This window comes from Cheilinus undulatus, linkage group 5 (genome assembly GCF_018320785.1).
Source record: "Cheilinus undulatus linkage group 5, ASM1832078v1, whole genome shotgun sequence".
Lineage (NCBI taxonomy): Eukaryota > Metazoa > Chordata > Actinopteri > Labriformes > Labridae > Cheilinus > Cheilinus undulatus.
In genome coordinates, this window is record NC_054869.1 from 26,022,421 (window position 1) to 26,050,235 (window position 27,815).

The window sequence follows — 27,815 nt, forward strand, 5'->3', positions numbered from 1 at the left end:
GTAGGCTGTGGGCCTGATATACTCTCTACAGCATGGCTAGCATTAAAAGCCTTTGTTCCTCTTTGCAGATAAATATTGTGCTTTGATGTGTGGCTTCTTTTCACTTCATTTAAGTTGTTGTGTGTGAATCCAACCCTTGGTAGTTTACATACCGCTTTACTTCCATTTACTACTTAAAAAACTGTGACTGCGCTGTTCCTACTACACGCTAACCGCTAAGCTACTGCTGAGCTTCTCATATTTACATCCAGTGAAGTGCCATGGGAAACACTCAAGCAGGAAGGCAGCGGGCATTAACTGAAGCTATAGCGGCCCCAAGTGGCAGGAGTTTCATTACAACTCAAAAGAACATAATAGTCTGGGATTTCAAACCTGTGTGTAAAAGAAATTATTGATAATATGGTTAACTGACTCGTACGTCTCGTACCGGCTAATTTCAGAAACAAATTTAACCGTTAAACTGCGTGGCCCTTTTCCTGGTACACTGGAAAACGTACACCAAGCAGGGATGCATGTTATCTGATTTTTGCCATTATCCAATGTGCCGATATTTACTAAATAACTTTAGCTAACACCAATATTTGAATGATGACTAAAGAAAAGACTTCAGCTCACGTAGGTGTGTTGGTCCAGCCTGAAACTCCATTAACTTATTTGTTCGTACGGCCAGTACAGCTGATAGGCAGATTTTTAAAGCCAAAATAACTGCCTGAATGTTCTTATCTGATGATACCGTGAATTCACTTTTTAGCCAAAACTAATATCATACTGATGTCGTGCTTCCCTAATGCCAAGAGGTATTCTTTTAAAAATGTGTCCTGGCTCACATAAAGCCCTGGTTATGCTTGGTGCTACATCAGAAGGCTGCCAAAAAGTAGGACAGTAACAATCAGGTATTTTGGTACTTTTCCAAATTTTTTAAAGTGGAAACACAAGTAACTGTGTACCGTCCAAAACCAAACAGTACCAGACTGCTTGGTGGAAACACAGCTCAATGGCTTTCTGTTTATTAAAATGAGGTTGAAAACTATTGAAAATTGAACTTGGACAATAAATTGATATCATCAGGAGTTGGTTTGTGTCAATGGGTAGAGCAGGCGCCTATATATGAAAGGTGCAGTCCTCAACGTACTGGTTGCAGGATCGATTCCTGGTCTCTGCACTGATTGGTTGGTGCATGTCTTCCCTACTCTCTCTCCCCATAATCCCTGTCTCTCTTCAGCAGTCCTTTCCCGATAAAGGCGAAAACCATTTAAAATTGTGCTCATTATTACATTCTTTAAAGTCAGAATTACAAGGTTTTTTTTTGTTTTTGTTCAATAATTTACAATGAAATCCAACTAGGCTGGCTTCTTCCTTTTTACAAAATGCTGTTTCTCTATCAAATGAAACAGAAGGTATCTTGTGGAACAGATATGCTTTTTATAATCATTCCTTACATATTATGATCTTTGAAAAAACTTTTTGTTTGAAAAATACAACAGTTATGAACAATTGAAGAAATATTTAGCTGTAATTCTGCACCCCAGCAACACTTGCTTCTCAAAATTTTCATAGGACTTAGGATCAAATCTTAGAGAGACATTTATAAATGAGGCCTGATTACTTCAGACTGTCTGATAATCTTTCTGTCAGTGTCTTCTGAATAGACTGGCAGGTGCACCCAGTTATACAGTGCTTAACAAATTTATTAGACCACCTGTCATAATTGTCTCAAAGACCATCCAGCATCATGAAGTGCTTAATGAGGACTCTTTTATTTTCAGTGAGCTCTCCACATTTTACCATTTTGAACAGGAATGAGGGATTTCAAACTGAATTCACCCAAATTTGAGCCGGCTCACTGGACTTCTCTGAGAAGTCAGAATTTAATCAAGCATAACATTCAACCACTAAAACTTATTTTTCTGTTCAGGGATGCAATTCAATAACTATAATTTGACATATTAATCAAGAAGTAATAATGTGCTTTACTATTTTTTCATTTTTTTGTAAATCAGTAAATTTGAAAATTCATGGATAACAATAATAATTATCTTTTAGCATTAAAAATATTATTTTAGTTAAAAAGCTTCTACATATTGGTGTATTAACCATTGCAGAAACGTAAAAAATGGTTTTGGTAATTACCAATGCTGTTAATTTAGGGCAGCTGGGGCATAAACCTTACTTCAGTTAGGGTAAGGGTGGTCTTATAAATTTGTTAAGCACTGTACTTGCACAGACTCCACCTACCAGGCAGGACCTGAAGGGAGACACAAAAGACCAGCAGCAGCCCAAGGCTGGACTTAAGCCTGCAGTCTGAGGCAGAGCCCGTCACAACTCTGTCATGTGTTCATCTGAAAGACTGACCTCAGTAACCTTTGTACTCTGCACATGCTCACTCATTAAACACACCTATGTTCACTCTCTCCATACGTTGAGCTTGTGACACTCCCTTCTCGTGGACACCTGACTTTAATCCACCCTAAACCAGACTTTAACCTTTGGCTTCTCTTTACTGTGCCAAAGGCCTTTACTCTACTTTAAGTGAGGTAGTTCAAAAGCAGTATTTAATGTTTCTGCTTCTTTTTAAGCATAAGAGACCAGAGATTTAAAACGCTGTGTGGAAGATTACTCAATTTCAGCTTAGATAAGTGCTCTCACTAGACAGACCTGAATCTCCACCCTTCCTTTTGTAAAGTAGGTGTGTCTCTCTTTTTGCCCTGTTATTTCCATATCTACCTCCACTTATTCTGAGATTGTCTGATAAAGAGCAGTTTAAGATCTACCAATGTGGTAAAGCAAACATTGTTATGGTTTAATGTATATTATGCAATAAATAAATCAAACTTGGGCAGAAATAGTTCATATGGAAAAGAAAATGGGTGGGGAGTAAGGTGGATATGAGCTTTTGAAATTAAAAAAGGAAGATAAATGAACAATCTGTGAACACAATCCCACCTAGATTATTCACAAGAAGCTAGTTGTGAATTAAGCAAACTTATCAGGAAATCTGAGACATTATGCTTGTTTTATTTATTATTGAAGGGTTAAGATTATATGCATTTATTTCCCCTAATTCCTCTAGTGATTCAGGATTTACAGCCCCCACTGGCCACTTTGTGGGTTCATTAAAGTCAAGCAAAGCACAGATGCATTTCTGCACAACTGCTTCTGCAAAAAAACATCTATTTCCTCTCTGTTTTACTTTATACTCATGGCATTCCACAAAAAAACATGGTAAGGTATTTATTTAGTTATGACCTAGAAATGATTAAAAACATAGTGCTGAGTCACATTTAAACATATGTTATTGAATTTTTCTGTGTTTGTAGGGCGTTGTCTCATCATAAACACATTCTGTAGCATTTATGAAGTTTGGTGGACGTGAGGAGCGGTGAAAGACAGCAGTAAGTTGTGATGTGCAGTAGTGATGGGGAAAAATATTGATATTTTAGCTAAAAAAATGGCAGTGAAAAGATTTCGGTGTAAATTTAACCCTGCATCAGTTCTTCATGATTTCTAGCGGTGGTGTTTAAGGCTTTATTGAGGGTTGATCAGAAGGTTATTGGCTCCAGTAAAAGTTGGTGAAAAGAAGTCGAGAGGTGCAAAAGCCACTTTGAATTAAAAAAGCTTAATATGAATTTCCCTCAGTGAACATCATCATTAGATAATTGTCTTGCAATCAACTGATTAACGCAGCATAACTGCCCTGGTGGTTATTATAGGCCATGTACTGCAACTGTATCATATAGTAAACCAGTCAGCTAGTATTGGTGAGAAAGGTGTTGTGATAAAAGAAGTAGTGAAATTTTAACTGAATCAACCTGTGCAATTGCCAAAGATATGAGATAAAGTAAAAAGACACCTTTAAATTTACTCCAGTTAGTGCATTAAATCAGGGATATTTGGGATTACTTTTGATTACACAGACCTGATTGCATGAGGTGAGTTCACTATTGTTTCAACGATCCTTCCTGTTTATGCTGAAACTTAAAAAAAAAAAAATACTGATATGTCCTTAAGCGGAAATTGATTGTATTCAGGATTGAGCATGTATCACTCTTATATTCAGGAAAAATAAGGATAGAATAATAATGATAATGGTGTAGGGCACAAATTTGTCCCTTTGAAAGACTGATAGTTGTAGAGATGGGATTTATGGCTCTTTGAAGGGAGCCAGATCTTGTCAAGAGTACCTTGATGCAGATAAGATGGCCGACATACATCCAATCCATACCGGAAGTCTCAACCGGAAGTCCGTACATCTAAGGTTAGACTTGGGCATTAAAACCCGAGTGGTTAGGTTCAGGGTAAGGCAGTGGGGAAGGTGATATATTTGAGATCCAGCACCAAGGGTCAGGCTTAGGCATGAAAAAGACTGACAAACACTGGCAGCTGAGTCCAACACGAAGAAGAAACTTCCACTTGGGACTTCCGGCATGGACTGGATGTATAGCGACGCCCATGTTGGCCATCTTGACTGCAGTTGGGTCCCTCTTGATCTTGTGGATCCATTCCATGAATCACTGGAAGGAATGATCGGGTATGATTTGGGTCAGAATCACTGAAAGCATCTTTAAGAAATCTAGTTTACAAAAGAAAAATATAGATACCACATACTGCAATAGTTCTGTAGTGTTAGTACTGCATACATATATGTAGTATTAGTGCAGATTTTAGAGAAAACATTTCATACAAGAATATTTTGATAGAAAAACTCAATACTTTTACAAACAATATTTTAAGTATTAAATAAATAGATAAAACTATAATGAATGAGAAAAAAATGTACAGCCTACTAGTACTAGTAGTATTTACACTGCAGTGGACTGGAGACCTGTCCTGAGGTGCATATAGCTGCTTTGTAAAAAAGTTAAGCCCTGCAGAGGACTCCTGAACTGTCCTTGGGTGTAAAGTCTGCTCACTCTGTGGAGTAGCGTCTGTGTGAAACACAACTGTGACTCGGTTCCCGTCATTCGTGTTAAAGAGCCGTTCAAAAGATTCATATCGTTCATGAAGGTCTCCAGAAGGTTGCACCCTATACGATTTTCATTACATTCAGTTTATAGAGTTTTTATTTATTATCTACTCAGCTCGTCACGTTCAGAGCCCGGGGGGCTTTATCAATCACAGGGCTGACATACGGGAAACAAACAACCAGGCATTCTCACATTCACACCTACTGGTAATTTAGAGTAGCAAGTTAACCCACTGAGCACACTTTGGACTGTGAATCCTTAGTGATGAGCTTGTGTGAGATTTTGTTTGTTTTCATGTGTTGTGACAGCCACATACAGTACGTGTTTAGAGAGTAGGCAGTATGGGTGCAGCTTTAAATGGAGTACACTGTGGCTTAATGATGGTTAAGCTCCTCTAACTGTTCTCTGTCCTCAGCATCCTGCAGGTAGCTCTGTGAGCATCTGTCAACCAGTGTTTAACTTTGATTTTAAAGAGACAAACCCTCAGGTGATCTGCTGAGTCACAAAGTGAAGACTCAAACACACACACACACACACACACACACACACACAATCACACTCTTCTCAGCTGACTGCCCGTCTCTGGTGCTCTGATTTCATTTGTTGAAGATTGAACCTGCATGATTGATTCAGGTCTACAATGCAGGTTTGTGTCTCATTCAAAAAAAACTTTTATATGTTAAGAGCAAAGACAGATAAGTCTTTTATCTTCTTTAATGGATTCACTGCCGGCTATCTGCTGCTGTGAGAGTGATTTGTAAAGTGAAACATTCAATGTAATGGATATAAATTACATATTGACAAGATGTTCTTTTGTTTCAAATACATGGGCCAGATGTGGCCCTTGAACAGGTTGGGTGGATCTAGCACCGTGTAGTTCCTCGAAATTTCCAAGAACTTTTTTCAAACACAAAAATCAGATGACATTCCTTGCTCAGACAGTGCTGTTGTCAGGAATGACTCCAGGTGAAGTAAAAAATTGTTTTTAGATGTAGCCATTTTCTCCCAAATGAAAATGATTTTATGTAAACCTACACATATTTTAGTAGCAAGTAAGGATTTTACTGTTTTAGATTAGATTATAATGAAAAAAATCTCAATGATGTGCTACATTTAGATCGATAGTTTTACATTTTGCTGTTGAAATCAAACTCTGCATGGTTAGATTTAAGGCTGACCATATTTTAGTTGTGTATTTCTGCATTTAATTAATAATGTTAAATTGCTGCATTGATAAAAATGCAGTTTTATATCATTTGACATGGTGTTTTATTGTGTCTTTTAAGTCAGCATATATGAGTGCTGATGAGTGAAAAATGAGTACTGTTAGTAGTCATAATGTAATGGTAAGTAATTATGAAAAATATAGTGCTTTATTAAAGGGATGTCAGTCTTGATATGGATACCAGGGACTTTGGATTAGGGGTCAACAGATATTATTTTTTTCAGGGCTGCCATTGATTATTATTTATAAGACCCATTTCCAAGATTTGTTAACCAATATGTTTTCATTATTCCATACAAAATGTGCTTAATGTGCCAAAAGTAAAATTGTATGATAACAAAACGTAGCACTTATCTCTACCCAGCATATTAGCATCAAACCCAGGGATGGACAACATGACAGCCCCTGAAATAGCCAGCTAAAATATCTCAATCACCCCCTTGTGGCTGGCTGCAGTGTAGGAACTGATATCACTTGTCAGAGGCTAAAATTTAAGTACATTGTAAAGAAAATACAAATATTTGAACAATGCTAATAAGACCTTTTGTTTTGTTTATTTGAAAGTTTGGCCCCCAGAGTGCCTGTCAAGGAAAAAGCAGGCCCTTGTACAGATGTAGCTGATGACCCCTGCCGTATGTTCACTGTATCCGCGGGCTAATACTCATTTAGTCAATCAGATTCTGTTGTATACAGGACGTTTGGTGAGACTTTTGAGAGTGAAAGTAAAGCCAGAGTGGAAGACACACTTTGCAGTGGAACCAAGGTATCACGCTTTTTGGTTAATTAATGATATCAGTAAAATAAAATGCAGACTGTGATAGTCAGCTTAATCCCAAATATTGGCCTCAGTAATCTGCCAGGCTGCTAATCGGTCTACCACTACTTTGGATCAGTTTAAATTTAGTCTCTAGCCAACGCCAGCTGCTTCACTTCATACAGGACATCATGCATCATGAGTGAAACCAAATTTGATAATTTGTATAATTACAATTACAACAGCCATGAATCTCACTGGACTGGCAATCATGAAAGATCTGCAAACACACATCACCTTTAATGTTGATGAGGCAGCTCATTTTTGCTTTCCTTAAGAGAAAGGACCCCACTGTGGGAGATGTTAGCACACGTCTTGGTGCAACATAGAATTTAGCTAAATAGTCTGAGCCATATTATCCCATACATCACACTTTCTCAATCCAGTTCTTTTCATTTTACAGGCTTGGCTTTACTTTTGTTGTGTAATAGAGCTTGGGTGTTTTTTGTGAATGAAGTGCCTATGATAGACAATCATTCATTCAGTCATGTATCTGTGCTGGACTGACTCCAAAATGCAGTGAGTCTGGACTACATAATCCTTCATCAGGACTCATTAATCAGCAGATGGAAATCAGTAGCTCTCTTATCAGGTGTCTTCTTTACTCTCTTCCTGTCCTGCTGTTGTTGGTCCAAGTGCTGACGAAGCAGCTGCTGTCTACTCAACTTCTACTTCGTGTGGATGTTTGGTGTATCACATCAACACTTCCGACTCTGTGCCATAATGATGTCAGTCAGCAAGAACATGCAGCTCAGCAGAAGTGAGTCCACGCACACGCAGCTGCTTGGTCTTAATTAGCTGAGGTTCTTCTGAATAGCATTTTAGATGCTACATTTGATTATTATGTTTCCATTAAAATAAGACAACTACTGACAAATTTCAGCATGCTGCAACAGCCTCAGGTATTTTTATGGAGTCTAGTGGCTTTAAGTCACTGATTTATCAAACACCTCTGGTTCAGAATAAAATAATCCTACAAACCTTAAGCATGCATCATGATAAAAGGATTAAGTTTTAGCCTGCAAGGGTTGCAGCAGGTCAAAGTTATCTATTAGAGCAGTGACAACATTTCAGGGCTTATTAGATTTTTACACCAAATTATTTAAAATATAGTGTAAATTTAAAGATTAGGAACTACCTCTCAAGAAAAGTGTACTATCAGTCTGCCAGTGGGCTTTAGGCTGGAAAAACAAGGTAGAAGGGCATGACCTGTCCCGCACAACAGGCCTGTTTTTGTTTATACTGTATCTAAGCATGTCTGTTATGTATGAATGTAGGGTGCATATTTTCGGCCATGCGTTTTTGTTTCATCCCCTCTCTGTGGTCATGTTTTGTAGTCTATGGCTGTGGTCAGTGCTGCTGCTATGCGTCTGGCCGGCTGTGTTTTGTGCTAGGGCGGTATGCGTGTGGCATTCCTTTCCCATACAGACTCATGGCACTCCCCCTTGTCCTTTTGTCGTCGATGTTTCATGTCAACAAACAGGCTGGCTCGCAAGGCTGGTGGCGGGAGAACCAAAGGACAGAGAAATGCACAGGAAGGTCACTTGATCTGCTGGGAATATCTGTGCGTAAAGACTGATTTAGTTGAATTTCTATAGAATTGAAAGGGTTAAAAAGACAACAAATCTTCAGATGTTAAGATGACTAAACAGATTTGACACACAAGCCAAATCCTGCGAGATTAAACTCCCATTACTCTCAAAAACTCACATGTAGAAAGGTGTCTATCATTTTCCTGTTAGGGTTGTGTATTGCTCCTGAAAAAGGAGGAACTGCAGTCTGAGGCTCAGCAACATTCAACATCAGTGACAAAGGTCAGCTTGTTTCTGGGTTCCTGTTTTCCAAAGTTCTTCTTCTCTCAAATGTCTCATCAAGTTTGCCTGGTCGTACTTTTGAAAACAAAGAAAAAGACCTATTTCTTAGCATGATATATTTAACATGATCATGAAGACATAAAGCATCTATGAATTTATGTTGATTTAACCATTTATTTTGATATAAGAATGATCAGAGGCTTTTAGAAATGATAAAAAGGCGAGTTTTATACCAAATTTAGTTTCTTTTAGAAAACTAATCAGCAAGACATGCCAGATATTATCTGTTATCATGCAATTAAAAAAACAAGTCGTAATAGTACTAATAGTTTCTGCATCTATAACATATATTTATAACTGCCACTAGTTATCTTTGAATTTTGACCTTTTTTATCAGATGTAAACAAACTGTCTTAACAGATATTTCAATCAATCAACCAGAAGTCATTCATGTTTATAGCAACAATTCATAACCAATGTTATCTCAAGACAAAGAGGGCAGGTCTGGACTGTAATCTTTGTGATTTCCAAAGACCAATCATCTACCATGAACTCAGCACTAACCAGTATTGCAAAGATACCATGGCAAGGACAAAACCTTCTTTTAACCAGATTCATGCTGAACAGCCGTCTGCTGAAACTGTAAAGGCTGTGAGGGAACACACCATACATACAAATGATATCATTTTCAATTCAATCAACGTATTTTAACTTAATTGAAATTAATCATGTTTGCAGCCCTAGATATATTGATTGAAAGATTTTCTTTAGTTTTCTTATTAATCCAAATGGAAAATTGGTTAGGCTACTGAAGCAAAGTTAAATAAATCCATCAGATAAAGATTTTAAAATGTTGTGAGAAGTAGGGTTGGGTGATTATGGCAAAAATCAAAATCACAATTAATTGAACTTTTTACCTCAATTATGATTAATGAATGATTATTCCACCCCAACCCTCCACTCTGTTTGTTCTGAAATACTTGTACAATTTCAAAACAAATCAAAACAGTAAGAAGGTTCCTGGTTCACTTCCTGGTCAGGGCCTTTCTGTGCATGCATGGGTTCTCTCCGGGTACTCTGGCTTCCTCCCATGCCTGGTTGGCTGTCTCTACATGTCAGCCCTGTGATTGACTGGCGACCAGTCCAGGGACTACCAGTGCCAGCTGGGATGGGCAAAAGTTGACTGAAGAGAGTTAGATAAAGAAATCATGATGGAGGAGGGAACAGTGTAAGCTTTTATAGAGCTGCATAAAAGTAATCTCAGCCTCCTTACTGAAGAAAAAGATAAGGGTTAAGGGATGGATTTGCAAAAAAACACTTCTCCTGTCACATCAGATATTTATATTGAAGATTGACGGCTGTTTGTATTTGTTTGTCTGTGAGCCTGAAGGGAGTGTGCAGCTGGAGGACAAACACACATCTCACCAGGAAATCAGCAGACACACAGGAGCAGGCTGACTTTGTGGGTTTTTCTAATTGTAGACTCAGCTGATAAAGGTCAGACACTGAACGCATGAGGAGGCCTGTGTTTGGCTGGACTTCCCTGTACGATGTGTGTGCGTTTACATATGTGATACTATGTGTGTGTGTCTAAGAGAGTCAATTGATACTCAAGTGACTCTCCAGTAACTGGGGGTAAGTATGTCCCTCGGGGTCCTACTTCCTCTGAAATATTGACTCAGCACTGCAGAGAGAGGTCACACAGGCTCCTTCACACAGTTCCTTTTCCATTACATGATGCCTCTATTTTTGTTGCTACAGTGATCTCATGTGGATTGAACAACAAACAGCCAATGAATAATGTATTCCAAGGATTTTTGTTTGGACACTGCTGACTAATGCCTCAGTCCCAGAGAAAAAGTCACACTCACGTCATAGCTCTTTTGTGGGATGTCATTCCTGAGGATTCAAGGGAAGGAGATGACATATAAGGGCACATATCGTAAGTGAAAACTGAGCTAAATTGCAATTTTATATGACAAAATATCAGTAGCTTATAGATCCAGGAGCTACTTTTCCCATACACTTCATCACTGTGGGTTTGCTGTAAGAGTTTGTGTTCTGTTAAAGTGCTCAGGGTAGGCATGCTTTTTGTCAAATATTTTTCTTGAGTTGTCAAAGCACACAACCATACTGAATCCTGGATGCAGATTCTTTGACTTTATATAATGAATATTAAACATTCACTTTTCACAATTAGAAATCCTGCTTGTGGGGAGCACATCAAGGACAGTCAGCAGGCATGAGCAGTTGAAGGAGAAAGCACAACAAACACGGCCATGGCAGCAATATTGAGCTTGGAGCCTAAAGTTAGACGGACATCAGAAATGGCAGACCAACTTTGTTGATATGGGTTTTTATACTGCACATGATCTATCGAACATACCACAATCAAACTGGCAAACAGTGGAGCTGGACAGAAACTGCTGCAGGATGTAGCAATGTAACATGTTGCATATAGCTAACAGCTAGCCACATTTAGCTTTTTTACTCCAAAGTCACGTTTGACTTTGAGATTTATAGTTTTGAGATTTTAGAATCTAATTGTTTGTGAGCAAAATCTGTTTGATTGTGGCGTGCTGTGTCGCTTATCTCGTTCCACACCACACGTTAAGAACAAAATGGTTCAATATGATGTTATTTGTTACAATGTGTCAGAGCTCTAAGAGCTTTAAATCAGTGTTTTTGTAATAGCCAATAAGAGCAACTTTCCTTATTACAGTAATTAACAATATGGATTGTGCATTTCCATCTCCCTTGTTGTACAAAAGTGAGGGATTGACTTTAAAGGAATATTTCAGTATTTTCGAAGTTGGGCTGTAAAAGGTACTTGGCAATATTACTGCAATTAGCCTTCAGTGAGTTTTAGGTAAAAATGGGCCAAAAAGACAATGCTGGCTCAATTGTACATCGTATTAAAAAGTACAAAAATGCACTGGATGAATCAGAATGAAAACAAACCATGCAATCATAAGAAAAGTATAGATCTTTTGTAACTCTACACCAAAGACGTATCACCAGCCATAATTGACATGCATTTCCACACTTAAATATTTCCAGACTAAATATTCAGTCCATTAACGCCCTCCTCCCCTCCCACCTACGCACAGATATGTCTTGTCGTGACATCACAGACTCCCACTGTAGAGCCGGCCTTACTAGAAATGGATTCCTCAAAGTCTAACTGCTCTATTCATGTGGTAAGACAAAGCAAGGTCAAAGCTGTGAATGTGTGTAGTGTCATTTTAACATCAGCACCTGCTTTGCCTTGCAGGCATCAAGGACAAGCACAGACATCCACTTATAGCCTCTAGTCTTGTTTTAATTTCCAGTCATACCAGCTCTTTGTGAGTCTCGTTGATCTCTCTGCTTTCAGTCTGGAAACAAACGTGATGGATGTCACTATCTCACTTTCTCCTGTATTATGTTTTCTTTATTATGATTAAGCAGCTCTATAATAAAAGTGTATTAATAGTATTTGATTGCCTTTCCAGGTGCTGCTGTTTATTCAGTAAGAGTGGAGACATCTCTTTGGTCCTAAAGTTACATTTAAGGGCCAAATTGTCCTCGGTAATCCTGCTCTTTGAGTCACATCTCTTCATGCTGTGTCTGTAAGAGAGAGGCTATTTTAAGCCACTTGTTTGCACATGATCCCCAACACATGCACTGTTTTTTTCTGATTTATGAGGAGAAAGTGAATGTTTCAGATCTATTCTTGAGTATTTCATTAATAATTCAAGAGTCACACAATCTTTGACCAGTTAATCATGTGATGACTTCAGCAGGGTGTGTGCATTGTGGTGTTCACAGGTGTTTTTGTGTTGGCCAAAGTCCAGACCCATCCCTGACTGTAACGACCCTTACACATTAACGCGCTATTTGCAGTGCTAGAAGAGGGAGTGGGCCGATGGGTGAATACTAGAAAAAAGTCACAATCAGAAATCCATCACGATATGATTGTTCATCATGAACAAGAGTGGAGTTTTGAGACCGCAAGCAGAGATATGCTAGAAATACTGATGTGATTGTGCAAATAACACAGTCACTGCCAGAAGATAGCAATGATATGTTAAAGAATAATATTGGGACCATGAACAGCTCTGAGCTACATGATTAAAGCATGACCGTTAAGACTCACTACTGTGTGTGTGCTATTTTGTTTGCAGGAACAGGCAGGATAAAACTGCAGGTATTTTAGGCGACCACCCCCACCAAAGCTTGTAAGAACGTTATTACAGTACATACCAGCAGGAGCGAGAATATGCCTCCATGCCAGCTATAGATGAGGCCAGAGGCATTTGGTTTTTTTTGGTTGTCCTTCCATCACAGTCATTCTTTTGATTGAGATATCTCATGAATGCTGTGACAGATTTTCTTCAAACTTTAAAAAATGTTCACCCTGTAAAGACAAGCTGCTTCGATGTTAAGGTCAAAGGTCAAGGTCATTGAGCCTTATCTTCATTCCTTGCTTTTTTTTTAAAGATTACTTTTGAGGCATTTTGCCTTTATTTGACAGGACAGCTCAAGAGAGACAGGAAGTATGCGGAGAGAGAATGGGGGAAGACGTGCACCAAACATGCGCTGAGACTGAAACGATCCCGCTATCAGTGAGGACTATATCCTCTTTTTGTGGGTGCCTGCTCTACCAACTGAGCTAAATCAGAGCCCATCCCTTGCTTTCTAGGCCTTACTTCTATGTGTTTAGAATACTTTAAGGGATTTGCACAAATGTTCATCTTGACTCAAACATGACCTGATTAGACATCAGACCTTTATAGTCAAGGTTATTGGGCCTTATGGTGGACCCTCACCTATAACATGTCTACAAATCACACTACCACAGAAAACATCACATCACAATCCTCCCACAGGAGGTGGTTGTCCCGCAGTTGGAAGGTTGTGGGTTCAGTCCCAGCTCCTGCAGCCACAGGTCGATGGCACTTAACCTAACACTGCAAAAACTGTAGTGTTGAAATCTCAGTGTTAAACATTTCAGAGTTGATTTTAACTCTCAATGTGTAATTAGAACACCATTCTGGGTGAAATGGCTTTCACTTATGGAGTTATTTGACAGTGTTTATTATCGGTGTTTGTCCAACTCTGTAGAGAGTCAACTGATCTAAACTCTGCCCACTGCCAGTCCAAATCGCAGCAGAGTTTTCCCATCATGCCCTTTGACAGAGTGTTTTAGATGTATTTAGATGTTGCCTGTTGTACAGTGATCACTGTATTATTGCTGTTTTGATGTTATACAAATCTGCACCATGAGTGAAGTAATACACTGAGTTAGTCACTTCCCTCAGTCTGCAGTAAAGGCTAATGTTCTGATTTTCAGACACTTGACTTTTCCATAGGTGTTTAAAAAAGATGGCAATCTTTAAATATGAAAGGTGCATTGAAATGTATCAATAATTAAAATTTCAAAAACGTACAATCTACAGCCATAGTGAAAGGAAATAACACATTGTTGTGTTAAAAGTAAACTTTAATGTGGAAAAAAACAACCCTGTGAGTGTTAAAAATTAACACTACGACATAGTTTAAATATTAACACTTTCCAAGGTATAAATTTAATTCAGAACCCATAGGATTCATATAAACTGATTGTGTTAATTTAACACTATGGGAGTTGAGTTGACACTGATGATTTTGCTGTGTGGTTTGCTCCCACTGCTTCGTTGGTGGCGTGTAAATGGGTATAGATGTGTATGAATGCAAAACTCTGCCATCAGTGTGTGAATGTGGAGTGAAATGGAGTGAATGGTGCTCTACAAGCTCAAGCCCGTTTACCATTTACTGTCTTGGCCCATGACTGTGCTTCACGGTCCAGAATTGGGGCACCTCTCAAAGGCATGTCCTGGTCAGGCAGTAGTTCTACTTTATTTTTCTCATTATTATGCCATTCTGATCTGATCTTTTTGGGTGCAGTTTATTGAGAAATTTTTGTCCAACAGTCAAGATGCTGAAATAAAATGCTTTCTCTTATGTGTATTAAAATCTTCTTCTTTTGTTGGTTACAAGAAATAAAAAGGTCACAACATAGATTGATAGATGTTCTTTATTTTTCCCAAGTTAGGAAATTGTGGTGTTACAGCAGCAGGTTTTGAGAGCAAATACAAGCACTGGGGTGAAAAAAAAATCCAAACTAAACTCACTAAATAGTTTTTACTGAGTTTTAAACTATTCAGTTGAAAAAAAATCCATTATTTTGATGAGCAGTATTATTAAGAAGAAACAACACCTTAAAGTTGCGTCTGTTTCATGAGACAGGTGCTCAGCAGCAGACTGGAATAAGAAAGAGGAAACAATGTCTAAATTGCACAAATACACCGCAGGCATTTGGGTACTAAACATTGCCACAGTTTTCTTCAGTTTAGACAGTGTTCAGAAGTTTGCTTGCAAGTTTTAGAAAAATAAAAACAAGATAGTTCCGATACTTGGACTCAACATTATAGAGTTTTAACCATCAAATAGTATATCTAAAAGATAAAACTAGAACATATCAAAGCTGTAAACTTACTTTACATGAAATCAGTGTGAGTCAGTGTGCCTAATATCTTGTCAGAATAAACACCCTCATTAACCTTCCTTGTAGGATCCTGAGGGTTGGATGTATTGATCAACTTGGAATTCCACTAACATCTTAAACTCTCTCTTCCGCTTCAGGAAAATCCCACCTGGCCATCGTCCAGAAGGTGAACAACGAGGGGGAGGGAGATCCCTTCTATGAGGTGCTGGGTCTGGTCACCCTTGAAGATGTGATCGAGGAGATTATCAAATCAGAGATTCTGGACGAATCAGATCTTTACAGTGAGTAACCAACATAACTGTAAATTTGTGAGTTATTTCATCACTTCATTTTAATCTGTGTAATAAAGGTAAACTGACTGTGCTTGGGTGATTTGGTTTCTGATTGTGGATTAAGCATTAAGTAAAGTTATTTCTGCCTTATGTCCTTTTAACTGCATTAACTTTAATGAACATCCTCATCCAATGTGTTTATCTTTTCCTTAGCTGATAACCGCACAAGGAAAAAGGTTGCGCCCAACAAGAACAAGAGAGACTTTTCTGCCTTCAAACATGAGAGTGAATCTAAAGTGAAGGTCTCTCCTCAGCTGCTGCTCGCTGCTCATCGTTTCCTGGCTACAGGTGAGGAATAGAAAGATGCACAGAGACATGCACACACAATCCTGCGAACACATTCAGTAGACTATTCTTATCCAAACCTATGTGCAGACGTGTGTTTACGTTGTGCAGCCACAACATCAGGCTGTCAGGATGTCTTGCCATCTGACACGCTTGGCAGGTCCAAGCATGCATGCAGGCAGGGAGGAGGTTTAAATGTGTTTATTTACTCAGAAGATCTATTTAAGATCGGAGCAGTAAGTCTGCCGGTGCTTACCACCACAGGAAGAGTTGGGATCCAGGCCAGCTGGACGAACGCCTCCTCACTGCAACAAATCACCCGAGAACGTGTCGCAATACGTCCAGCTAGCTGATATGCCCTGCCAGGATTAGCTAGCCAGTGCTAGCATGACGTAGCACTTCCTGGTCTGACAGACACTATATGCAGGAGGAAATCGGACTCCACTCCACTGCAGTGTCTGCTCTCTTTGTTTTTTTTTTTCTCTATCGGATTAATTTGGTTTCATTCTTTTTCTAGATTACACAGGAATCTCTTTTTTTTACTTTTTCTTTTTTGAGGATTTTTCTGTTCCCTTTTTAATCTTGTTCACTTCAGTGATCATCAGTAAGCGAGTTTAAATCATAGTTTAATCTTTGTTAACATTGAAATCTGACATTGATCTTAAAGGATTTATTCTGGATACAGAATAATAGACTATGTATCAGGGCATTTTGAAAGTGCATCATGGCAGCATCACATAAAACTTTGACACAACTTAATGGATTTCTATGTTTTGCAAAATCAAGCTTTATTAGTTGGTGTTTTATTTAGATATCATACCAGGAAGAAAAAAATATAGGCTGCAAAAGTTTTTGGGATCATTTCTTTCGAGGCTCACAGGTTTTTTTCTTTACTCAATAAACCTGACTGACTTGTTCACTTAATACGTTAACCTGAATCAAAGAAGTTTGTTTGCCTTCTAGGTGATGAATGTTGACATCGGTCATATATGCCTCACCTCTTCCTGTGTGTTTTACAGGGTTTTTGTTTGCAGGGTGGACTGACTCTTTGTTCTCAGTTTGGGTGGGGTTGAAGAACCTTATGGTTGAGGCTTTATTGCGAAAGCCTGATCTATGGAGAAATGAATGTAGACCAAATACGCATGACTAGTTATTTCTTTAAAACCAAGAAAAAATGTAGAGACTAAATGTAGCAACTTCAGAAATGTTATTGGTACAGTTTTTGATTTGAATATTGTGATTTTTACAAGACACATTAAATGTGTTCATTTTATATTGTCTTAAAAAATGGATACTTATAAGTAACCGCAATGTTAGTCAAAAAATGTCTCCCAGAGCTATTCAGGGACCATAGTGGTGTTGCTATGGGGTTTAAATGTCTAGTATGTAGATTTTTTTTTACATTAAAACATCCATTTATTTAAAAGAACTACTCTTATGTTATATGTTTTTAGTTGACTGTTTACATTACCTCAGATATTTCAAACTGTTTTTATAGGCGGAGAAATCCTTACAGTAACAGTCCATGTCTTGTTGTGGCTGCCATAACAAAGGTGCCATGTCAGGCATGATATGTTTATTGTTGCCTGTAATGTTGTTAGTGCTATATAAGGAACTGTGAATTGCATCTGGAGGCTGCTGTTCTGTTGCTGTATTACTCGCTTACTTAGGACGGACCATGATTATTTTCTGCATGTTTTTTGCCCAAAGCGCCTCCTATAACGTGAAACTACACTATATGGACAAAAATATTTGGCCTCCTGGACATTACACCAACAGGGACTGTAATGACACAGTATTCTAGCAAATGTACTTAGATATGGAGTTGGTCCCCCTTTTGCAGCTACAACAGCCTCCTCTGCTTGTTGGAATTCATGCCCATTCATTTTGTAGAGCATTTATGAGGCACCGATGTTGGACGTGAAGGCCTGACTCGCAATCTCTTTCTAGTTTTTCCCAGAGGTGCTTGATCAGGGTTGAGGTCAGGGCTCTGTACAGGCCAGTCAAGTTCTTCCACACAGATCTCATTAAATCATGTCTTTATAGTCCTTGATTTGTACACTTGGGCATAGTCATGTTAAAATAGAAAGGGACTTCCCCAAACTGTCGCCACAAAATTGGAAATGACTTAGTACGCTAAAGCATTAAGATACTTCACTGGAGATAAGGGGCCTTTTCCAAACACTGAAAAACAGTCCCATATTATCCCTCCTCCACCAAACTTCACAGTTGGCACTACGCAGTCAGGCAGGTAATGTTCTCCCAGCAACCGTCAAACCCAGACTTGCTTATCTGACCACAGCGTCTTGGCATTTGACTTGATGATGTGAGGCTTGCATGCAGCTGCTAGGCCATGGAAACCCATGGCATGGAGATCCCACTGCACAACAAAATAAACACAGAATAAACAAAATTAGAAGTCATCAGTATAAAATTTAAAGTGTTCTTTGGAAACTGTCTTTGAAATAAATAAATCAGTGATGTCACTCTATCTGTTTCCTTTAGCCCAAAGGTCTTTAAAAGTCTTGTTTTGTCCCTCAAAGAGTCTAAAAACAAAACAAACACAGTTTAATGTTGTGCCGTTTTAATGTAGTTATAAATGTTCAATTGTCAATTGTTAATCCATGCAGTCTATTCATGTTAGTTAAAATATTATAAGTCTAATGTGCTTATAAAAGTTAAAAGTGCTAATGTGCTCATTCTAATTCTTCTTGATCTCTTGATCTTTTATCCCTTTAATTCCTTTAAATCATTAAATCTGTCAGTGAAGTTTATATGCTTCACTCATTTGTTTAGTGCAGATTGAGCTGTGTGTAACAGATGTACTCATTTGTCGTGTTATGCAATGACATGTTGTACAAGCAAATCATGAATGACTAATATGACAGGAACCTAGATCAGTGATGCCGTTAGGTTAGCTACAGGGAGGAAGGAGCTGCTGTACAGTGAGGTTGTTTCACATAAAGTGTTTGTAGTGAACTATATTGATGTCCAGAATTTTAAGGCCCAATCTTTGATGTCTTGCATTGAATTATACACCTTTAAACTCTTGTAACATGTCATCCTCGTGTCTGCCTGCAGAGGTGAGCTTGTTTAACCCGTCTCAGATCTCAGACAAAGTGCTGCTGAGAATCCTGCGCCATCCTGATGTGATCCAGGAGATCAAGTTCAACGACAACGACAAACGCTCAACACATCACTACATCTACCAGAGGGGAAAGCCTGTCGACTACTTTGTCCTCATCCTACAGGTACAAATTGAATTAGGGAAGGGGTGAAGCATCATTTCAGTCTGTGGTTACTTAAGTGTCATAGAAATTACAGGTTTGACCTTTAGACACTGATCAAATGAAGAGCAGGCTCTTTGAAAACCTCTTCTATATTTAAATACTCATATTTAAAACATCTCATATGCAAAACAGAAAATTCAGATTTAACCTGAGCACAATGTGTTTTATACCTTTGAGGGTAACCTGCAGACCCAAACAGCCGGTCAGGTATGCTGAGTTGGAAGAATATGTAACCAGTAGCCAAAGCACGTGTTGCAAAATAGTGCCAATCACAGAGGGGGAAAAATAAAATTCAAAAATTTTCATTATTGTATACAAAAGAGGCAACATATTTTTGGCCCATTTTTTTTTTACCTAAAACTCACAAAATAACTTTGAGCAGCCCATAACCTGTCTGTGGTGCTATATACAGTGCTTAACAAATTTATTAGACCACCCTAACCCTAACAGAAGTAAGGTTTGTGCCACAGCTGCCCTAAATTAACAGCCTTGGTAATTACCAAAATCATTTTTTTATGTTTCTGCAAAGGTTAATACACCAATATGTAGAAGCTCTTTAACTGAAATGATATTTTTAATGCTAAAATATAATTATTATAGTTATCCATGAATTTTCAAATTTACTGATTTATAAAAAAACCTGCAAAAATAGTAAAGCACATTATTATTTCTTGATTGATATGTCAAATTATAGTTATTTACTTGCATTCCTGAACAGAAAAATGAGTTTTAGAGGTTGAATGTTATGCTTGATTAAATTCTGACTTCTCAGAGAAGCCCAGTGAGCCGGCTCAAATTTGGGCGAATTCAGTTTGAAATCCCTCATTCCTGTTCAAAATGGTAAAACGGGGAGAGCTCACTAAAAATCAAAGAGTCCGCATTAAAGCACTTCATGATGCTGGATGGTCTCTGACAGGTGGTCTTATAAATTTTTTAAGCACTTTATATAGCCTAACTATCCCAAGTGTGCCCTGTTTGAAGGGGCACGATTACTGAAATCACTACAGGCTAATGGCACTACTATCACCAGTACCTTATACAAACCAACTTCAAAAATACCAAAATATCCCTTTAACTATTTCTGTTATCGTTTCTGTGTGGGTTTGAGTCAGACCTGTAGCTCTTCTTCAGCATCTTAATCCCCACTCTCTCTCCACAAGTTCCCCCCACCAGTGTCTTATGAAATAAAATCCAAAGGTAAATCCTAATACCTTTTGACTACCTAATAATTGGCGCCCAGTTCTAGACAGTAAACTTTTACCTAGATTAATCAAATAAAACTTGATCCACATTAAGTTGTCTTTGTGGTCTAATCTTTGATTACATCCCTTTTATTGGTTTCCTTCTTTCTACTTTTTCTATTAAATGCATTCATTTTAGCACTGTTATTTTTATAGAGCCTTGTCATGCTTGGATTTTTCCCCCTTCATTGATAGTTTTTTCCCCTCTTTCCAACCTTTTGGTTCATGTTCTTGAACTGTTAGGGTTCTGTTGGTGTTGCTGGGTGTCACCTGTTCTATTGTCTCTGTCTTTTGTTTGAATTTTGTTGCTTTGTTCTTCTGTTTGCTTCCTCACATGACAAGGCATCTTTTAAACCCATCTTTGTAAAATCCTGTAAAATAAATTTGTTATTATTATTATTATTATCATTATTATCAAAGCACCTTAGCTTTCCTGAAAAATCTTGAGCTGATAAAATCTATTCCAGAAACTCCTGTTTTAAGATTGCAGCGTCAGCTACTGCTGCACTAATATGCAACTCAGACCATGAAGATTAGATTCTGTTATATTTCTGGAGAAAATGGATATAAATCTAAATAAATGTATCTGGACCATGGTTTCCAAATCCAAGTCACTCAAGAACCCTCACAGAAGTGATGCAATTTCTGTTTTGGCCATGCAATGATGCAATCTTACAAAATCTGATGTCAAAATGAAGGTTGGATAAATAGTCGGTGCCTGATGTCAGAGTACATTTAGAGAGCGGGATCCCTGACTCACTGAGATGAACACATCTTGCCCTCTAAATGTCACACTCACAAAGCATCAGCAGGGATGAAAGCTGCACAGTCTAACCTTCAACACACACTCCTCTTCTTTCTTTATGTGACCCTCATTTCCACTTTTTCTCCTCTCCACCTGTCAACTTATCATTTGAATCTGAGCAGCAGCAGTGTGCCTGGTTATAAAACTCGGATCTGAGTTTCAGTTTGTCACAGATGGAGGTGGGAGTCACACTTGGCGTGTGTCGAGTGTGTCCGTGTTTGCTACAAGTTTCTGTGAATGTGTTTAAAGCTTTCAACATAAAGTTCAGTCACTGAATAAGCAATGCTTCATGAAACATAATCTTCCTGGAGTACTGTGGAGTTGAAATCTTTTTATCAACAAACAATTTGATTCTGTAAAAGAAATGCTGGCAACAGTTTTGGATTATCCCTTAATAGTTCTCAGTCAATCCAGATGATGTAATGCCATTCATCACATACCCTTATATATCAAGTGCTAGTATGCACATTTTATATATTAAATTGCATGTTTTACATGAAAGTTAAGCACAAGTTTCTTGTTTTACCTTGTGCAACCTTGAAACTGGCATAGCCTAGTAAGAATTTCACACAAAGTGCTGAGGATTTTGCATCAAGCATTGGTTTTAAATTTTGGTTGGCAGTATACAAATGTTTGTGTACGTTAAATTACATAAAAAGACACCAGACAAGAATTTTTTTAATTTAAATTTTGAGATGAATAAACACCGATGCAGAGTTTTTGTGCTTTTGTAAGAGCAGTCACTAATAATCCAAAGTCAGTTCAGCTTCTCTTAAAGTCACTGTAAAGTCAAATCCAAACTTTGTGTCTCAACAAAAATATGTTGGAATAAGGTTGCTGTAAACATGTGAACACTGAGATTTATGTGTTTAGACTGTTCGAAAGTTGTTCACCATTTTCCTGGCTTGGTTTAATATGAGCAGTGTAAATACAGCGGCCCGTGACATCAGGGATCTTGAGGGAATTACCCCGCCCTCCTAGTGTGTTTTTGTTCATTGTGAGGTAAATTTACCAAATCTATCAGTCACAGTGGCCTACAGATCATTAAAAGTACAAAACAGAGAGAGTTGGACCAGAAAACAGTAAATTTAATCCCCAACTTCTGTCTCTCTGCTCCTGCACAGAGCCAGGCAGCTACGCTCTGATCAGGAGCATGTTTTAAAACCAGAGAGGATTGTCTTTAGCTGACTTATTTTTCATACTTTTGAAGTTTAATTTTATAAGCTTAGAGATTATTTTATGACTGAAATTTGGTTGAAATTTGGCGTGGTTGTTCAGAACACACTGGCCTGTCATGCAGAAAACCTAGAATACAGATTTTTTCAGATCACTTTACAGGGACTTAAAGATTAACAAACAGTTAAGTTATTTATTAAGGAAAGGGTTCAGTAAAGATGGTAGGAGCAGATTGCTGGTCCTTAGGGTCTTGCTCTTCATTATTAATCTCATTTAATGAGATGCTAGAGAAGTACAGAGAACATCCTACTCACCTGTTTTTCTGAAACCAATACACCTACACATAAACACAAACATTTCAACCAGAGTGTTTCACTACTTATACTCACACACTGTAAACATAAAAAACACACCGACACTGCTTTCACTCTTCTCTATCACACTGTGTACATATACACGTGTGCTCTAATCCTGCTGGGTGGGAAAATTACGCTTCATAGTCTAATTCTTGCACTTTCACACACATTTATTTCCCACACATCTGTTTTGCCACTTTGCACAAACAGTTATTAGCCGGGACCAGTAATCCAAGGATCACTTTCACTCCCTCCCTGCTGCTTGTCTCGGTGAGATTTTTTCCTCTCACGTGGGAGGCCGGATATTTTGGAGGATGTTCTTGAGAGACCCCACATGTGGAATAATCCGCTGAGACCTTTTTGAAGAGAGTGGCATTTTGTATAAGTGTGCCAGGAAGAGAATTTTCCATGGGAGGGAAAGATACTGCTGGAGACGGTTTTTGGGAATAGTTAGGAATAGTTATGTGTGATTTTGGGAGAAAATCTTGTGGACTTCAGACAAATTTCTAAAGTAGCAGCTAAAGAGATGAACTGTATCAGCTCAAAATGCTGTTAAACATAGATTTTGCTATAGCTTCTATCCAAAGTGGGAACTTTTTCGACTACAGACTTCTCATCATCCTGGTAGTTCCAGAAGATGCACTGCAGATTCCTCTGTACATTTGAAGCGTGTGCTACCCGTACAGCTGCAGACTGAGCCCTGTGTGTGCTTGTGTGCTGCTCATATTTGTCCTGTAAACAAAATTTTGCTCTCGCATTCCAGGAGTGCTTATTTGTAAACATAGGAAGGGCAGAGATGTAGAGAGGAGGGATGGAGACACAAAGAGATCATTTCAGTTTGATTGCAGTTATTTTTGGATGTGTGACAGCAACAAATCTTTTGATAATGGGGTGTTAAAGTGTTAATTAGGCACTTTTTGCATGTGCTAGAACTGAAAGACAAGTCTGATTAGGGAACCTGATGTGGAATTTTATTTTGCAACATTTTTTTACTTTGCTGGCTGGCTCCTCAAGGAGGATGATGAGGTAAAGTAAGGTCAAGTTAACGTTTAGCTGACATTATAAAGAGTTTCTCCACCTCTTTACATAGGAGTGCCTTAGTCACTTTGTTCTACATAAGTTCTCTGTTGTGGTGTTTTTTTCCTTTGTGTCTGTAAATCCAGCTCTCTTTGAAAGAATCAACACACAAACAACACAAAGAAAACTTCCACAAAGTCCTGCAAAGAATCTGAGGAGGAATACAGAAACACTTATTTTGTTATTGCTAACCAAATCTGGAAACACCTCTCTTCAATTATCAGGCACTAACAGTTCCTCATGTGTGAGTGCATTCATTTTCAATACAAAACCATTCCAGTCTAGTGTTTACAGCACTCAGCATCCTAAACACAAACATGCTCTAGGTATCAGCTGTTTTTGACAATGCACTCAAGGAGCTCTTATTGAAAAATTTAACGAGTAGCACTGTTCTTGTCAGTGTCACTTTTTCCTCACTGACCAATCAGGGATGTGCTTGAAAAACGGCTCAAATGGTTAAAACCCAGCAACTTTTGTTGTGAGCACCAGAATTATGAGTCATAATTATTAACTTTTTTTTTTTTTTTTTTTATCAGCTCAGGCCCTCAATCCTGGTCAAATGCTCCATCTAAACTGCATTGCAGTTGCCTGCCAATAGTTGCCACTGTAGTTGTTTTCAGTTGCTACTGCCTTGCTGTCACAGACAGTGCATTTTAATCTGATGTAGACATTCACTAACTGCTTTAGCACCAAAGCCTTTCATAGGAAGTGCAGTGTAGCACTAGTTTGATCTAGAAATGGGGATGAAGTTGTCAAGAGGCTGTGTGTCAAGTTTGACCAGGCATAACTGAAGAATGGAGTAGCAGAGGTGGAAAAAGCACATTACTATTGTACTAAAGTAAGAGTACAGTTACTCTGGTTAAAATTTAATAAAGTACTGGTCTATAAATCTACTCAAGTAAAAGTAAAGAGTATTGGGTTTAAATTTTACTTTTAGTAAAGAGTACTGAGTAGCTACTGAGGACTTGTACAATAAAATATGATCTGCCCTTAGGTTGTTCAGGTAAAGTCTCACCTCTATAATTAAGATATACAGCAAAATTGACAGTAATAATTAAAATCATATAGAGTTAGATTTAACACTTTAAAAGGTGTCTAGATCAGTCCACACTACATATAAACTACACTTTTGAAAGTATTAAAATTTTACAACATGACATAGCTGCAATAACTTTTGAAAATCTGTTAGAGAGTCAGCCTCACAGCAAGGCAATGCAAACTGACCTAAAGTCACAGGTGGGAACTTTAACTCAGTGGATAACTTCACTCATGCTGCAAGTGTGCCTAACATCAAAAACAACAATCCACTGGAACCACGAGCAAGAGAACCCCAGCAGGAATCACTGTACAACAGACAATATCCAAACACAACTAAACACTCTGCCCAAGGGCATCATGGGGAACTCTACAGAGTTGAACTAACTCTGATGGATCAACACTGTCAAATAACTCCCAACAGCGAAGAACACAGAATGGAGTTAAAATTACACTTTAGGTTAAAATCAACTCTGAAATGTTGAACCCTGACATATGGACACTCCATTTTTTGCTGTGTACATCAACTGTTTTGGGATGTGATGAAGAATGATGTGCAACTATGTAGTCAGCTGAAGTGGAAAAAGTACAAGAGCATTGTAATCAAGTAAAAGAACAGTTACTCTGGTTAAACCTGAAGTTGAAGTAAAAAGACTGATTTCAAAATGTACTCAAAAAAGTACAAATACCCACAACACTACTCAATTGCAGTGATTTAAGTAAATGTAATTAGTTACTTTCCGTTAGTTACTTATTTCAGCTCAGGAATATAGATATTAATTTGCACAAAGGATTGATGCCAGCTGTGCTAGCACCACTAATGTTAGCCACATTCTGCAAACCAGCTTTACAGTGTGATATCGTTTTGCAGTTGCAGTGTGAAGTTGGTTAACATAATGTATTCATTTGACTTAAAACTAGTCATATTTTACATTGAAGTGGATGGGAAATCATACGCCCAGAAACATTCTCATGGCCAATTATAATCAAGGAAAGGCGGGGCTTATGATGCCAGCTATATCAACAACAATGGCAAGTGATAAACTTGATCTGGCTCATCATTTCAAGGATTATATTTCCAGGTCTTGAACTGCTGATTATGCCAGGATTTGTTCTAGCCATCCCCCCTCGTAAAAATTCTAGATTCAGACAATTTTTTTATTCAGCAGGTATGGTAGACATCAGGAAAATTCACAGAATAGGCAGATCAGGTGATTATGTTGTTCAGCAGCTGCTGTGCGACTGATGTAGCTGTATCATAGTTTTTATTTTGCTGACCAATTACAGATAGCTCCATCTATTTTGGTCCGTTTTTGAAAAAGTCCAAAAAAGAACTGATAGTTTGATGTGTGGTTTATGAAAACCAGAGCTGCTGGATCAACTGAGGTGATTAAATGTAGAGGAATGTGTGTGAACTATGACATGTTTATTTTTAGCATTTTTGTTTATTTTTACGTACGTCTGATGTGTGGGAGTTTGGTCTACTCATGAGAACTACAAACCTCAAATACTGATAACTCACTGACCTTGCTCCTCTCCTTTCATAGTGTTTACATCTGCATGTGTGTGTGTGATTGTGTGTCTTCGTGTACCTCTTCTAGATGTGATATTGGTTGTCAGCAGGCAGGCTGTTTGTTTATGACCAGTGTGATTCATGTGTCTATAAAGATGCTGCGTGTTTCTCACAGAGCAGAGTTAGATCACTGCTATTTTCACAGGCTTCCTCCAGCCTCTGGAAACATTTGAATGATGTTCAGCTCGTACACTAAATTTCCTGTTATAATCATGCTGTAATAAACAGGAAATATTTTAGAAACTCGGTGGGTAATATTTCTACAGTAAATCTCTTAAAAACATTCTCCCTTAAATTGTTTGTTGTAAATTTTCTAGAGTTTATAGTATAACAGTATTCCCCAGCCTGTACCACATCTCAAGTGTTTGGAAATTGGGAATATTGAGAAGCATCTGGATATTCAAATATTATACTTGAGGAAATTTTGCTCTTTCAGATGTCTGACATTGATTCACTCACCTGTTGTTTTGCATGTAGCCAACATAACATCACATATTAGATTGTGAATCCTCCCTTTTTGAAGCTTTGAGTTTTGCAAATGGCCCTGTTTTTAAAGTGGTGCAACCATATTTGGGCAGCAGGGTAACCCCTTGTCAAACACGCCTTAAAGAATATCCTGATTAATTATTATTTCGCCCCTAATTTGGCCGTAATTTATTCTTTTTTTTAATGCAGCATTGAAGAAGGCTTAAAACTTGCGCATGAGGCTCTGAAATCCTGTCAAATAATAATTAGGCTGGCTTTTTAATGTATCATAATGATACATATAAGATCATTCATAAAATCCTCCTGCTTGTTTACTTTTGTGTGACCATCATTGTGTTGTAGCTATGCTCCAGGATAATTAGGTCAGAACAATTTTGTGAGTAACAACTCTTCCTGTTGTGAAAGAGAGCTGGAAAAAAGTCGGTCCTGAGAGAATAAGAAATATTCCCGGACTTTAAAGGAGGTATTTGTCTGTGCGTCTGTGTCCGCGATGTTTTTCTCCTGTTTGTGCGACTGTGTGTGACCTCACACATTCAGCACTTGAGATTCAGATCAGACTGTCAATGGATCAAGGCTTACACTGACTCATGCTGCTACATCTCACTGCAGAAATATGTCTTTGTGTTTGTGAGTGTAAATGAGTCAGTCGGAGGAAACTGTTCAGTTTTACATCAGCCATTAACTGAAGTCAGCAGTTCGTTTTATGACAAACATGCGGTCACAAACCACTAAACACCAGGGCTGAACAGACAATCAGAACCACAATACTACACACATACACACAGTCACACTGTCAGGAGTGTTTGTGCAACC

General features: G+C 38.2%; 1 protein-coding gene across 1 annotated transcript in view; it reads left to right on the forward strand.

Annotated features, from left to right (window-relative positions):
* The window catches only part of LOC121510459 (metal transporter CNNM4), a 67,899-nt gene that overhangs the window by 12,892 nt on the left and 27,192 nt on the right, over positions 1-27,815 (forward strand). The window contains exons 2-4 of the mRNA XM_041788505.1: positions 15,484-15,627; positions 15,832-15,966; positions 19,045-19,214. Coding sequence (XP_041644439.1) covers positions 15,484-15,627; positions 15,832-15,966; positions 19,045-19,214 — 449 coding nt within the window. The remainder of the gene's footprint in view (positions 1-15,483; positions 15,628-15,831; positions 15,967-19,044; positions 19,215-27,815) is intronic.